The sequence below is a fragment of the Canis lupus genome, chromosome 7 (genome assembly GCF_003254725.2).
Source record: "Canis lupus dingo isolate Sandy chromosome 7, ASM325472v2, whole genome shotgun sequence".
In the NCBI taxonomy this organism is placed as follows: Eukaryota; Metazoa; Chordata; class Mammalia; order Carnivora; family Canidae; genus Canis; species Canis lupus.
The window spans coordinates 10758090-10770389 of record NC_064249.1 but is presented as its reverse complement, the minus strand read 5'-3'; the positions used below and the strand labels follow the sequence as shown (position 1 = coordinate 10770389).

Here is a 12300-nt window from a genome sequence, read left to right as displayed (position 1 = left end):
GCCACAGGCCACTGTTGGAGATTCCAGGGCACAGCTTCCTGTCCTTGCTGAGAACCTCTCTAGGACCTCCAAGAGGCTCTTGCTCCCTCGGGTCATGTTGTCTTTGCTGATAAGGCTCACCATCCGTCCTGGTTTTTACAAGCATCCCCAGGGATCCCAGACCCTATAAAAATCCCAGGGAAGCTAAACTGAGTTGGAAACTACTTTGTGGGATGCCTGGGTGGCTCAGTGGTTGAGCAACTGCCTTGGGCCCGGGGCGTGATCCTGGAATCCCGGGATCAAGTCCCACGTCGGGCTCCCCGCATGGGACCTGCTTTTCTCTCTGCCTGGGTCTCTGCTTCTCTCTGTGTGTGTCTCTCATGAATAAATAAAATATTAAAAAAAAGAAAAAGAAAAAAAAAAAAAAGAAACTACTTTGAGCTTCTAGAAGGAAATTCCCCATCATCCAGGAGGGCTTACTTCTCTCTCTCTCCTTCCACAGTCATCCTTTTATTTCCTTTTATTTTTTTATTTTTATCTCTATCTCTATCTATCTATCTATCATCTATCTATCTATCTTTTGCTTCCCCTCTACTTCCTTGCTAAGGAAATTACCTCCTTTTCACCTTTGGGGACATTTTCTCATCTAGGATCAAAGGAGAATGGAATGCCTTCTTGATCCTCATTCAAAATATCTTCCACGGGATTAGGCCACGGAATCAAATGGATTCTCTATGACTTCATCATGACTTCCTGGCCTCACTCCGGAGCAATTGCCCGGAGGCATCATTGCAATCCTTCAAGACAGAATGGAGCAGGAACTCCTTTGTCTAGCTTGGGGCCAGCAGTGAAAGGAGACCTTATCTTAAGATGGGGCTTAGTAACCTCTGTGACCCTGAGGGTCTCCAGCAGGGTGAGGAAAGGCCCCTAAAGCCACAAACCACCACAGGGACAGATGACCAAGACTGGGAATCAGAGAGGAAGAAAAAGGAAAGAAGAGAATCATAAATAGCCAAGAAGAGCAGAGGAGGGTCAAGAAGGGGGAAAGAGGAGTCCAAAAGCGGAGGGAGAACAAAGACTTCCCAGGGGTCCTTAGGGACTCTTGCCCCACTTGCGAAGAATGTTCCACGTAGTCACTCCAAGTGGCATGAGCGGCTTTCATGCTGACACAGGCAGCCCAGCCAGAAAACCACTGTCTGCTCAAGCCTACGCTCCCAGATCGAGGCCAACACTGTAAGCCAAGAGGTGTGGACTGTCAGAGACAAAAAGGACCCCAAGGAGCATCGGTGGTTCTCAGCAGGGGAACTGTTGGCATTTTAGGTGGAAAGGTTCTTAATGGGGGAGCACGAGCTTTGCAGGGGGTTTACCATCCCTGGCACCCCCTCTGGGACCGGTCATGGTTATTAGCAAAAACTTGCCCCCCTACTTCATTTCTAACCCTTGTGCCCCGAGGATGTCCTTCCTGGCTGCCGTGGAGAAGCACTGCGACCGCCCTCAGCCAAGAGCTGCAAGGGGACCCAGGCCCGGCATCGGGAAGCAACCGGTAGAGGTTCACAGCAGGTCTTTTCAATGTAGACCTCAACCTCGGTCTCCCTGTCTCTTTTAGAACCACACGGAACAATGTGACTGCTCTGTGTGGAGGGGGCTTCAGGGAGGGGAGCAGAGTATGACATAGGACTGTGGGCGGAGGGTGGGAGAGTCCCTGCTTCCCTCTTGAAACCTTGCCTTGGCTGACACTAGGGCAGGCTCTGCTGCTTGCCCTCCCTCCCAGCTGACTCTTCTGTCAACCCAGTGACACCGATCCTCCTTTCCAGAAGGATTATTCAGACAAGTGCAAAAATGGAGAGGAATGCAGGGCTACAAGTAGCTCCGGCTGTAGGCATGAGGTTGACAGGGATAAAAAGCCACTAAAATTATCCCGGTACAGAAAGGGGCTGGGACCCCACAGCTGCTGGGCCTCTTGCCTGTTATGGTAATATTCCACCCTCTGGGCCACTCCCAAGCTTCATTATGGCACCCAACACATTTAGAAATGATTTGATGGTCTTGTGTAATGCTGGAAAAATAACACGGTGACAGGGCCACCAAACCCTCCCTAGTCCCTGGCCATTCTACCGTACGATGCCCAGAATTTTAGTGGAGTTATTGGGTCACAACCAGATGTGTCCCTTTCTTGTTTCCTCATCAAGTCAAGAGTACCTAGAGAACAGCCTGCTTGGTGAAGGCCATGGGTAGAAGCTGAGAAGCTGCTCCTCTCCAGACATACCTCTAGGAACCAGGGTGTCTTGGTTTCTAGTCTATGGCAATGGTGGGACCTGGGATCTGGAGGGGGAGGGAGGGCTCGGAGCTTCCGTCCTTTCTGTACCCCTTCCTCACGCAGCCCTCCATTTAACTTTCCACCCTTGCCTCTCTGGCCCCTCTGGTCCCTGTAATCCCTTACCCAGACCTGCAACCCAGAAGGTGGGGTTTAGGAGGAATCAGGGACACCTTGTAACACCTCAGTTCACTTGAAACTTCAGCCAAGATGCCCGCCCTCTAGATTCCCCTCCTGACCTCGAAACTGGGAAAAGAAGTGGTAGGGGCTTCGACTACCAAGGACGGTTATGGTCTTCCTGGATTGGCTCATGTCAAGTGGTCTGCAGAAACCTGAAAGCCACCTGGGCTCCCTTGATGGTTAAACTCTTCCAAAGCCACCCTCCCCCCGTTGTGAAAAAGAAAATCCCTGACCCACTAGGGGGAGTTGATAGAGGAAGACTCCTGGGAACCAGTGCTGTGCCCAGGAGAAAGGGCTGTGGGGACAGGATAAGGGTCTGGGGGGTTCCGGAACTGGTTGCAACTACTCTTCGCCATTTTGGAGAAGTTTATGTTTTCACTGAACCACAAGCTGTCATCACCTCTGTGCTCCTGGGGCCTGCCTGCTGGGGCTGGGATCAACTTCGGGGCATGGAGGGAAGTGGGGGGTGGCACTGAACCCCCATCTTCCTGCAGGTCTTTCTTCCTGACCCCTCCGGTGATGACTGCCCTCTCCCTACTGACTTTCTCCCCATCCCCAGGCCTACTTCATGCCTCTGGGCCGACAGGAGGGGCAAGGGCCCATGGGGACCTGGCACTAGAAGGTGGCTTTGCACTTACAACTGCGGCAGTTTAAGAGCTGTCCTCTGCAGGCGCAGGCGTGGTCGCTTGCCTTGGCTGTGACAAAGTAGCCAGAGATTAGGGTATGGACATGGCCTGGCGGGAACTGAAAACCAGTTTCTCTGCTTGGCCCCTAGAAGGACCAGACAGGCCCTTCCCAAAGTGTCTTCGGTGGAGCCCAACCATGGCAGTGAGGCCAGGGTCACAGCCTTCACCTCAGCACCTTGGTCTCCAGAGGCCCAGGCAGGCCGGGCAGAACTGAGGCCTGGAATCACACTCAGCCTCATCTGCCCCCCTCAGCAGACTGGGGTGCCTGCACCCTGACATTCTGCTGCTGTTTTTAGAGCCAACCCCCAAATCAGTTCTCGTATCCTGACTGAGCAAACTGTGGCTCTCCAAGAGTGGTCCCTGGACCAGCAGCATCTGCATCACCTGGGAACTTGCCAGAAGAGCAGGTTCTGGAGCCCCATCCAGATCTGCTGAATCACAAACACTGGGGGAAGGGGCCCCGCAGTCTGTTTTAACAAGCCCTCTGAGGGTTCTGTGCTTGCTCAACTTTGAGAACAGGGCGTAGGATCCTTCCATCTGTCCTCAGATGGGCCTTCAGACTGCATGCAGCCCCTTCTCCACCCTGCGCGGAAAACCCACCCGCTCTTCCTCACTCCTACCTCACGGCGCACCTCCTTCCCCCGCAGGATAAACGCCACGTAATGCCTTTTCTACCCTCTTCTACATGACCTTAAACTCTCCCTTATTTTCCTCCTTCCTTTGCTCCTATGATCTTAACAGCTGGCTCCTGCAGGTGCAGACGCCCCTTCACACTCCTGGTCCATCGTCTCCGCCTATTCCTTCCCTGTCTCCTGTTCTGGTCCTTCTTCCTCTGGGCTACTCAGGGCCTGCCAGTGCTTCCTTCCTTCCTCACCGACTTAGCCAGCTATGGCTCCAACTGTCACTTCTAAGTAGATGGCTCTAATGTCATTATCTCTATTCCTCAAACTCAGCTCTGCATTCTCAGCTGCTTGTAGGACGCTCGCCTGGGATGCCGGACAAGTGGCTCAAATCCCACAGACCAGGCTCAAATGCACTTTCTTCCTCTACTGTTCTCAGACCACCACCACCTAGTGTGGCATCTGATTTCTGTCTCCATGACCCGTGTCTGAGATCCTGCTGGCTTTGCCATCTCTGGACACTCACGGTTAACTTTTTCTGGTTAAAAACTTAACATGCCTTGGACTGCAAAGTTCCTGGGGATGCAAGTAAAATGCATGTAACAAGCATGGTCCGAATAACCCACACTGCCATTCCGTGCATAAATCCAGAATAACCCACACTGCCATTCCGTGCATAAATCCATCGGGTGGCATGCTCAGGACTTTAGGGTTTAGAGGGAAAAGCAAGGCTTTATGGACCGCTCAATGTCTGCGGCAGACTGGGAGCTCCTAAGGAAGACTTAACCTCCTGGGACAGGAAAGCTAACAAACCAGAGAAAAGGGCCCCTCCTCTGCTTTTTGAGTAACCAGATTCCTACTTCTGGGTCACTGGCTCTATGCTCCGTGACCCTCTGGGAAGGGTTCACATGTGCGCAGCCCTCTGAGACAACTGCTACTTTGTTCAGGGATGCCAATGAATGGATGACTGCATCAGAGTGGGGGAGAGATAGGGTTGGGGAAGGGCAGTAGTCAGCAGCAGAGGCAGGATTAGGGTCAGGGGCATGTACAAAAGATCCAAAGCCATCTCGCTCCCTGAAAGGACAAAGCCATGCTGAAGCCTCCATGTTTTCCAGCTTCTCTTGTTGCAGGAGCTCCCAACACCCCCCCTCTACCCTTTTCTCCCCTCCCCTTTCAAAGCCTGGACCCCAGTTATCTCAGCCAATACCTTCTGGCTGTAAGTTCTGCACCCTGGGTTTGGGAGTGGGAAAGAGGGTGGAGACAACAGGGAATCTTCCTCAGAACGCACAACACTTGGTCCTGTCCTATTCTTCCAAAACCAGAATCCACACTTCCCTCCCCCGCCACCTTCCCAGAGCCAGGAGACCTGCGTTCCAGCCCCTGTCCCATCACTGACCAGATACAAGACAACACAAGATAACAAGACTTGTGTTCTGGTTTCTTCCTTTGAAAGTGAAGACTCGGGATCCCTGGGTGGCGCAGCGGTTTAGCGCCTGCCTTTGGCCCAGGGCGCAATCCTGGAGACCCGGGATCGAATCTCACGTCGGGCTCCCGGTGCATGGAGCCTGCTTCTCCCTCTGCCTGTGTCTCTGCCTCTCTCTCTCTCTCTGTGTGTGACTATCATAAATAAATAAATAAATAAATAAATAAATAAATAAATAAATAGATAGATAGATAGATAGATAGATAGATAAATAAATAAATAAATAAAATCAATCTTGAAAGTGAAGACTCAAACTCTCCTTCCTTAGTCTACAGGATTGATGTGACAACAATAACATGCGTGTGAAAAGCAGTTCACCAAGAGCTAATCGCCCTCACTACATCTTCTAAGTTGATCTTACGGCTCCTTGAGAGACAGGCAGGGAAAGCATTCTTGTCCTCTTTGACGGAGGAGCAAACTAAGGTTCCTAAAAGCTTTGCCCAGGCCACAAAGCTAACATGGGCGGCAGAGCCGGGCTCACCCTAGGCCTCCGTCCACTGAACCCCACGGTCCTGGCAGGGCGAGAGCCTACTGTGACCCAGCATGTTGCTGGTATGAAGAAAAGTGGTGTTTTTCCCCCTGTATAATTATGGCCCAAATATTTGCCAGGGGATTATCACTGGTTACTCTGGGCTTCCTCAGTTTCTCCAATCTGTCATTTCCCAAGCGGTTCATTTTGACCTTCAAAAGTAGGTGGGAATCACCAGCCTCAGAGCTAAGACAGAGATAGGAGAGTCAGCAAGGAAGAGGATGAGCCTGTGGGTATTTCTGATGCCATGATCCAAAGAATGGTCATGATTTCTGCTGATTTCTGCACAGAGGGCTACAGGGTTTTAGGGAAGTTTCATCAGTTCTAACCATCCCATCTTCTGGCTAAGGGAACGTAAGCCTAACATCATGTAGCTCACAAGGACCCGACTCAGCTCCAGACCCAGGCTTCCTAATTCTAAATCCATTGCTCCTCCCACACTGCCAGGATTTGGGGATATCCTTCAATCTCTTGCAGTCCGGAGCTTGTCCCTTGATCTGAGTCCATAACTGGCAGCGGTGGTGTCAGAGCAAGGGGGGTCACGTGCATAGTGGATCCTTCTCCACAGGGATGCCCCCTGAATGCAGGCCGGTCCTCTTAGAGAGCTCCGTCTGCTTCAGATGCCATGCCAGGACAGAGGTTTGTCCCCTCAGGGCCAGGACAACCCCCCCGGATATGTGCGTTGGGCCTTTAGCTGGGGAAGAGGTAACACTACTCACGATTTGTCTCTCCTGCCGAGCCGTCTCGGGGGGCTCGCCTGTCTCCTTCGGGGGGACAGGGATTTCCCCCGGCTTCTCACTTGGGTTGGAGAATGGGCACTTGCAGGTTTCAGGATCTGAAAGAGATGTGGGGAGTTACCACACCGGCTCCGCAAGGGAACCACTCCCACATCCTCCTACAGCATCTCAGCCCCCTACCTGCCATGACTGCAGGGCTTAGATGGTACCGAGTTGGAAGACTTCAAGGGGGATCGCTCGGTCTGCACCTGCAAGGAGCAAAGTACCCCCTCCCAGAGGCTGCAATGATGACTTTGTGCCCCCCTTCCACAGCAGAGGAGCAGAGCCCGATGCCTCAGCCACCTGGGGCTGCATCTGGGGCTCGGTGCTATCCCATGAAGGCAAAGCCCCATCTATATTGCCCCTAGTAACCAGCTCGTCTCCCTCTGACCCTCCCACCCCACCCACAGGCACAGAGTGCTTTCAATGGTCAAGAATTTCCTCTCCAGGTCCCTCACGGTGAAGAGGACAAGTCTCCAGGAGCTAAACAGAACCAAGGCTGAGGTCAGCAAAATCTCTTTCCCTGGTGGTCCTCAGGGTACACATAGGTTTTCTTTCAGTGACTCCATAAGGCCTAGAGGGACGAGGACAAGCAGCCATCATATCACCATGGCAGTGACATGATAGAAGGAAGAAGGGCTTATGAGTACAGTTTATATGAAGCCAGCACAGTGAATGCTCCTTTGTTATTTTGACATCAGGTCAGAATTTCATGCCAAAATGCATTGCAATTCAGAGATATAAGGTGACTCAGTGAAAGATTAGAAAGCAGGGTGACCCGCTCCCCCTCGTGTGCCCAGGGCCTTCTTGTTTTTTTGTTTTTGTTTTGTTTTTTTTCTTCTTGGTTTTAAGTGCCAAAAATTGCATGGCCTAGGAAACCCCCCCGATTCAGGCAAACTGGGAGGACCGGTCACCCTATTATAAACACTAAAACAAAACAAGACTAGAGCCTTAATCTAAAATGAGTAAGTAACATTTTAGATTTGATTTCATAGGAGGAAGTAGAGGCCAAGACATTGCTTTAACGATAACATCTAAATTGACTTTAGTTCGTTTTTGAAGCAGTACATACAAAGAGAAGCTTTAATTGTCCATGTCAAATAGCAGATGATTTACATTTTTTTGTTTTAATAGGGTGGCTACGAAGCAAGATAACCTCAAGAGGCTTTTTTGACCATCCCAGAAACGTGGGGCACGAGGCAAGAGGGAGACAGAGAGGGTGGGAATGGAACACTCTTGTGTCACTCATTCGCCCTCCTAGCACCTACCTTCATTCTCATGTCCCTGGCATATTTCTCCAGCTCCTTCCTTATGTCGGCCCTCAACATCTTTGAGACATTGAGGACTAGCTGCTTCCACTCTATGGGCTGGAAGCTATGAGGCTCGTGGGGGACATACAGCCCAATCTTGACCTTCTTGACTGTGTGCAGGTACTTCTTGTAGGAGTCTTCAAAGTCAAAGATGAGGTCACTGAGAGTCCGAAAGGTCAACGGCTTGTCCATCAGCTCAGCCCTTCGGCTCATGCCCAGTGAGCCATAGCGGCCATTGCAATAAATCCCCAGCACAACATGGTGAAAGTAGTTTCCTGAGAAGTAGGTTTTAAAGCTGATGGGGAATCGCTCGATGGAAGGCTGTCCATTGGTTAGGTATCTTAGACCATCTGAGTCAAGGAAGAGAAAGGAGGCCTTGAAAATTCAGAGCTTGGACCCCTCCCAGGAAGGGAAGTGGCCCATATGGGCAAAGTAAGTGTCTGTCCCTCTATCTCTGAGCAGGCCCATATCTTACCTTTCCAGACTAATCCTTTTAAAAATGATTCACTCTGGGGCAGCCCAGGTGGCTTAGTGGTTTAGTGCCGCCTTCAGCCCGGGGCCTGATCCTGGAGACCGGGATCGAGTCCCATGTCAGGCTCCCTGCATGGAGCCTGCTTCTCCCTCTGCCTGTGTCTCTGCCTCTCTATGTGTGTCTCTCATGAATAAATAAATAAAAATCTTTTTTAAATAAATAGATAGATAGATAAATAAGTAAATAAATAAATAAAAATTATTCACTCAGTATCTTTGAGTACCTTATTATACGGTGCATGCTGAAGCCAAATTAAAACAGGGCAATGAGAAAAACTTGCCTTCCACTTTAGTAATTAGATAAATGCAAAACAAAACAATGACCTTTACCCCTCCCTTGGTTTTCTACAGGGCATGTGAGTATTAAAGGCTTTTTTTCTGTAATCAGAATGATGTTCTCAGACATTTAATTCTGGCGGGCATTTGTGGGACAGAGCAGAAATTGAAGGTTTCTGCAATGTTCCAGGAGAGAAATGAAAACCAGAATCAAGGCAAGGCAGTGAGCCATAAAAGAAATAGACTGGCTGATTATCTGGATGGGAAGGCATCAGAACAAGTCACGTCTGTCCCTCATCTGCTCCTCTCATGGGTCCCAGCACACCCATGCCAACAGCCATGGGTACCACACAGAAAGCTGCCTCCAACACCCAAACCTCATTCCCCAATGCACCTGGTATTAAGATTGGCTTTCTCTACCTATCAGCCCATTTGGATTGGGCAACCTCGTCTCTCACTGTCATATTGGTTAGGGACCAGCAATCCCACAGGGGGCAGTATCAAGTAACTACCCCCACAGACTCCACATGCTGGAGGGATGGACAAGAAGTACCACAAGCTCAAGCCCATCTCAAAATCCCAGGATACTCCAGCAAGGAGCCAGTATTTCTGGAGAGAGAGATGCTGAAAACTCATGGTGTCACTTTTCTGCTACAAACCATTGGTGACTCCAGGGTGTTTCTAAGGTAAATCATAATCCAGGCGCTCCACGAGGTGGTTTGTGCATGGTAAGTACTTGGTCAGTAGGTACGGTTCTCTACTCTCTGAGAGTGTCTTTGCTATTTCTTGCCCCACTCCAATGTACTTTCCACACAAACGCCTGAATGTTTTATTTAAGCCCGAATTTGGCATGTGTCAACTCTTCTGCTTCAGTTTTCACTGTCTCTCATCTTCTCCAGACTTGGTCCAAATCCCTTACCAAAGTCCTGCCACCATTCAGCCCCTGCTCATTATTCCTTTGTCCAGTTTCATTAAACCCATACCCGGGACTAGCCCATGGACCTACAGTCAACCCAAGACATTTTTGAAGGCTATTCCAAGACCATAAAGAATCCACACTTGTACCCTTGGCACATATATTCCCTCATAGTGTGAAGTCACATATAAGTGAAAGTCTCAAATGACTTTTAAGTAACCTTTACATTACAAAACTGAGAGACCAAGTGACCTACGAAACTTTCAACAAAATACCACTAAATGCCCTCTGTGCACTACACGATGCCCCCTATTGTAGTATGACTTCTTTTATGGCTTCACTCACACAGAAGCCTTCTGATGCAGGGGAGTCAAACCTGGCAAAGATCTTTGGGGTCTCAGTAAAAATCATGAGTGAGAAGGATGTTGTGGGCTTATCTTCTAATGGGCGGCACCCTGGCTGGAACAGCCTCAGTGCCATCCCCTCCCCCCTTACCCTCCTTCCCTGACCTTTCTCAGTATGAGTTAAGGACCTCCCTCCACCACCCAAGAATCCCTGTAGTACTTGGTGTTTAATCATCCAGTATTGTAATTATTTGTTTGCATCTCGTAAGGGTGGGAGTTGCATCCTGCCAGCTGGCGTCCGTGGGCGTTGCACAGGCCTGGCACACAGAAGTGCTTTGCCAATGCTTGCTGCAGGGATGAACTCCAGGTGAACATACCTTCCTTACACTTAACAAGACTGCCTCGGTGGGGGCCAATCCAGTATCCTTAAAAAAACGCTAAAGAAGCCAGCCCGCCGCCTCGAGGTCAGCCTTGTCCTCTGCCCTTAATTTAAGCACAGATAGCTCTTCTCTATAAAAAGTTACCTGTTTTCTCTTCACTTCTTCATGTGAGATTAACCAGCAGTAAGGGAATGAAATCACAACCTTCTGAGTCCTCTTACATCAATTCTTGCTTGTTTTGGGGGGCTGAGTTCTCTGGGGCTGGAACAATGGGAATCTTTAATTATAACAAACACTTAAACAGGGTGCATATCTCCTGTGCCAGACCGCCTACCAGTAGGGCCGTGGAGCCAAAGATGAAGAACGCAACCCTTCTCTGGAAGCCTGTTGGGGAGACAGACCTCAACATGGACACAGTATGAACAGAATGGTAGTTCCTCAAAAAATAAAAAAAATAAAAAAAAAGGAAAAGAAAGAAAGAAAAGAAACAAACACAGAGTTGCCATATGATCCAGCAACTGCACTTCTAGGTATGTACCCCCAAAAATTAAAAGCAGGGACTCGAACAGATATTTCTTGTTCACAAGAGCCAAATGGGGAAAGCAACACACGTGCTGTGGATGGATGAATGGATAAACAGAATGTGGTGTATACATACAATGGAATGTTATTAGCCTTAAAAAGTAAGGAAATTATGACATGTGCTACCACATGAATGAACCTTGAGGATATTAGGCTTAGCGGAATAAGCCAGTCACAAGAGGGCAAATACTATATGATTTCACTCTATGAGGTATCTGGAGTAGTCAAATTCATGGAGACCAAAGTAGAATGGTGGTTGCCAGGGGTGGAGGTGGGGGGAATGGGGAAATAGTGCTCACTGGGCACGGCATTTCAGCTGGGGAAGACAAAGCATGGTGCCCATGCTTACAGAACGTGAATGTTCTCACTCAACTGTACTCAACTGTACACTGAGAAATCATGAAAATGGTAAATTTATGGTATGAATACTTCACTGAAAAACACCACACTCACACACAATATGTGTAGGTCAAGCCATTATGCCGCTCACCTTCAACTTACACAGCGTGTACATCGGTGGTGTTTGATGAAACTGAAAAGAACCACCTCAGTGTGGTGTGTGCTGTACAAGAGGCAAGCCAGCATCCTGAAGGAAAGCAGAGAAGAGGCCACGGGGTGCCCATACCGACATTTGTCTTGTGGGACAAGTAGTGTCAGCCACATGGTGAAGATGGGTGGGGGGAGAGACCACTGGTCCATCCTGACACAAGTCACCATCACTAAGATTGGCTCCATCTTTATGGCTATCAGGAAAGCCTTGGGACCTGGAGCAAATGGGCACGGAGAGGGAGGGGACAAGGAAGTGCAGAGAAGGGCCAGGGAAGTGGCCTGAACTTTTCTAGGGAGGAGGGGGTAGCTGGCCAAGCTCCTCGAAGATCCACCCAGCATCTACTTCTAACAACAAATCCATCACTTGAATGCGCCATGACACTTTAGTACCCTGATTAACTCCCTTCAGGGTCAGTGAGGCCCCCAGAATTGCGGTCAGGATTCTGAAGGTGACTTGGAACCAAAGGTCTCTGTTGTCGGCAGCACATGAAAGTATGCAAAGCAAGAGCAAAAGAAGGGGCTCTTCGTGAGCGAATCCTGAACCCTGGACTAGCATCAAACGGGAGAAAAAAAGGGAGGGGACAAGACAGGGGACATGGGCTTCCAAGCAGCAGCTGAGCTGACCTGCTTCAAAGTTGCTGAGGTGCCATTTGTTTCCCAGGACCTGCAGAGGGGCCTGTGGGAGACACGGACCAATGGGCCAAGTCATGCCCTTCACTGGGCTCGGGGGGAAAAGCAGGCCACAGGGATGCTGACAAAGAGCAAAGAGAAAAGACAAAGATGCTGTAACTTTCAGAATCTGGGTTGGTGTTTCTGGTCTGTGCCCAAGCGTCAAATTTCCCTGC

The 12300-nt window shown here is 49.8% G+C and overlaps 1 protein-coding gene across 4 annotated transcripts in view; it reads right to left on the bottom strand.

The window, feature by feature from the left end:
• The window catches only part of VASH2 (vasohibin 2), a 38973-nt gene that overhangs the window by 8794 nt on the left and 17879 nt on the right, over window positions 1-12300 (bottom strand). For all 4 annotated transcript variants that reach the window (XM_025429899.3, XM_025429898.3, XM_025429897.3 and 1 more), the window contains 2 exons: window positions 7836-8217; window positions 6511-6626 (listed from right to left, as the gene is read on the bottom strand). In XM_025429899.3, coding sequence (XP_025285684.1) covers window positions 6511-6626; window positions 7836-8217 — 498 coding nt within the window. The remainder of the gene's footprint in view (window positions 1-6510; window positions 6627-7835; window positions 8218-12300) is intronic.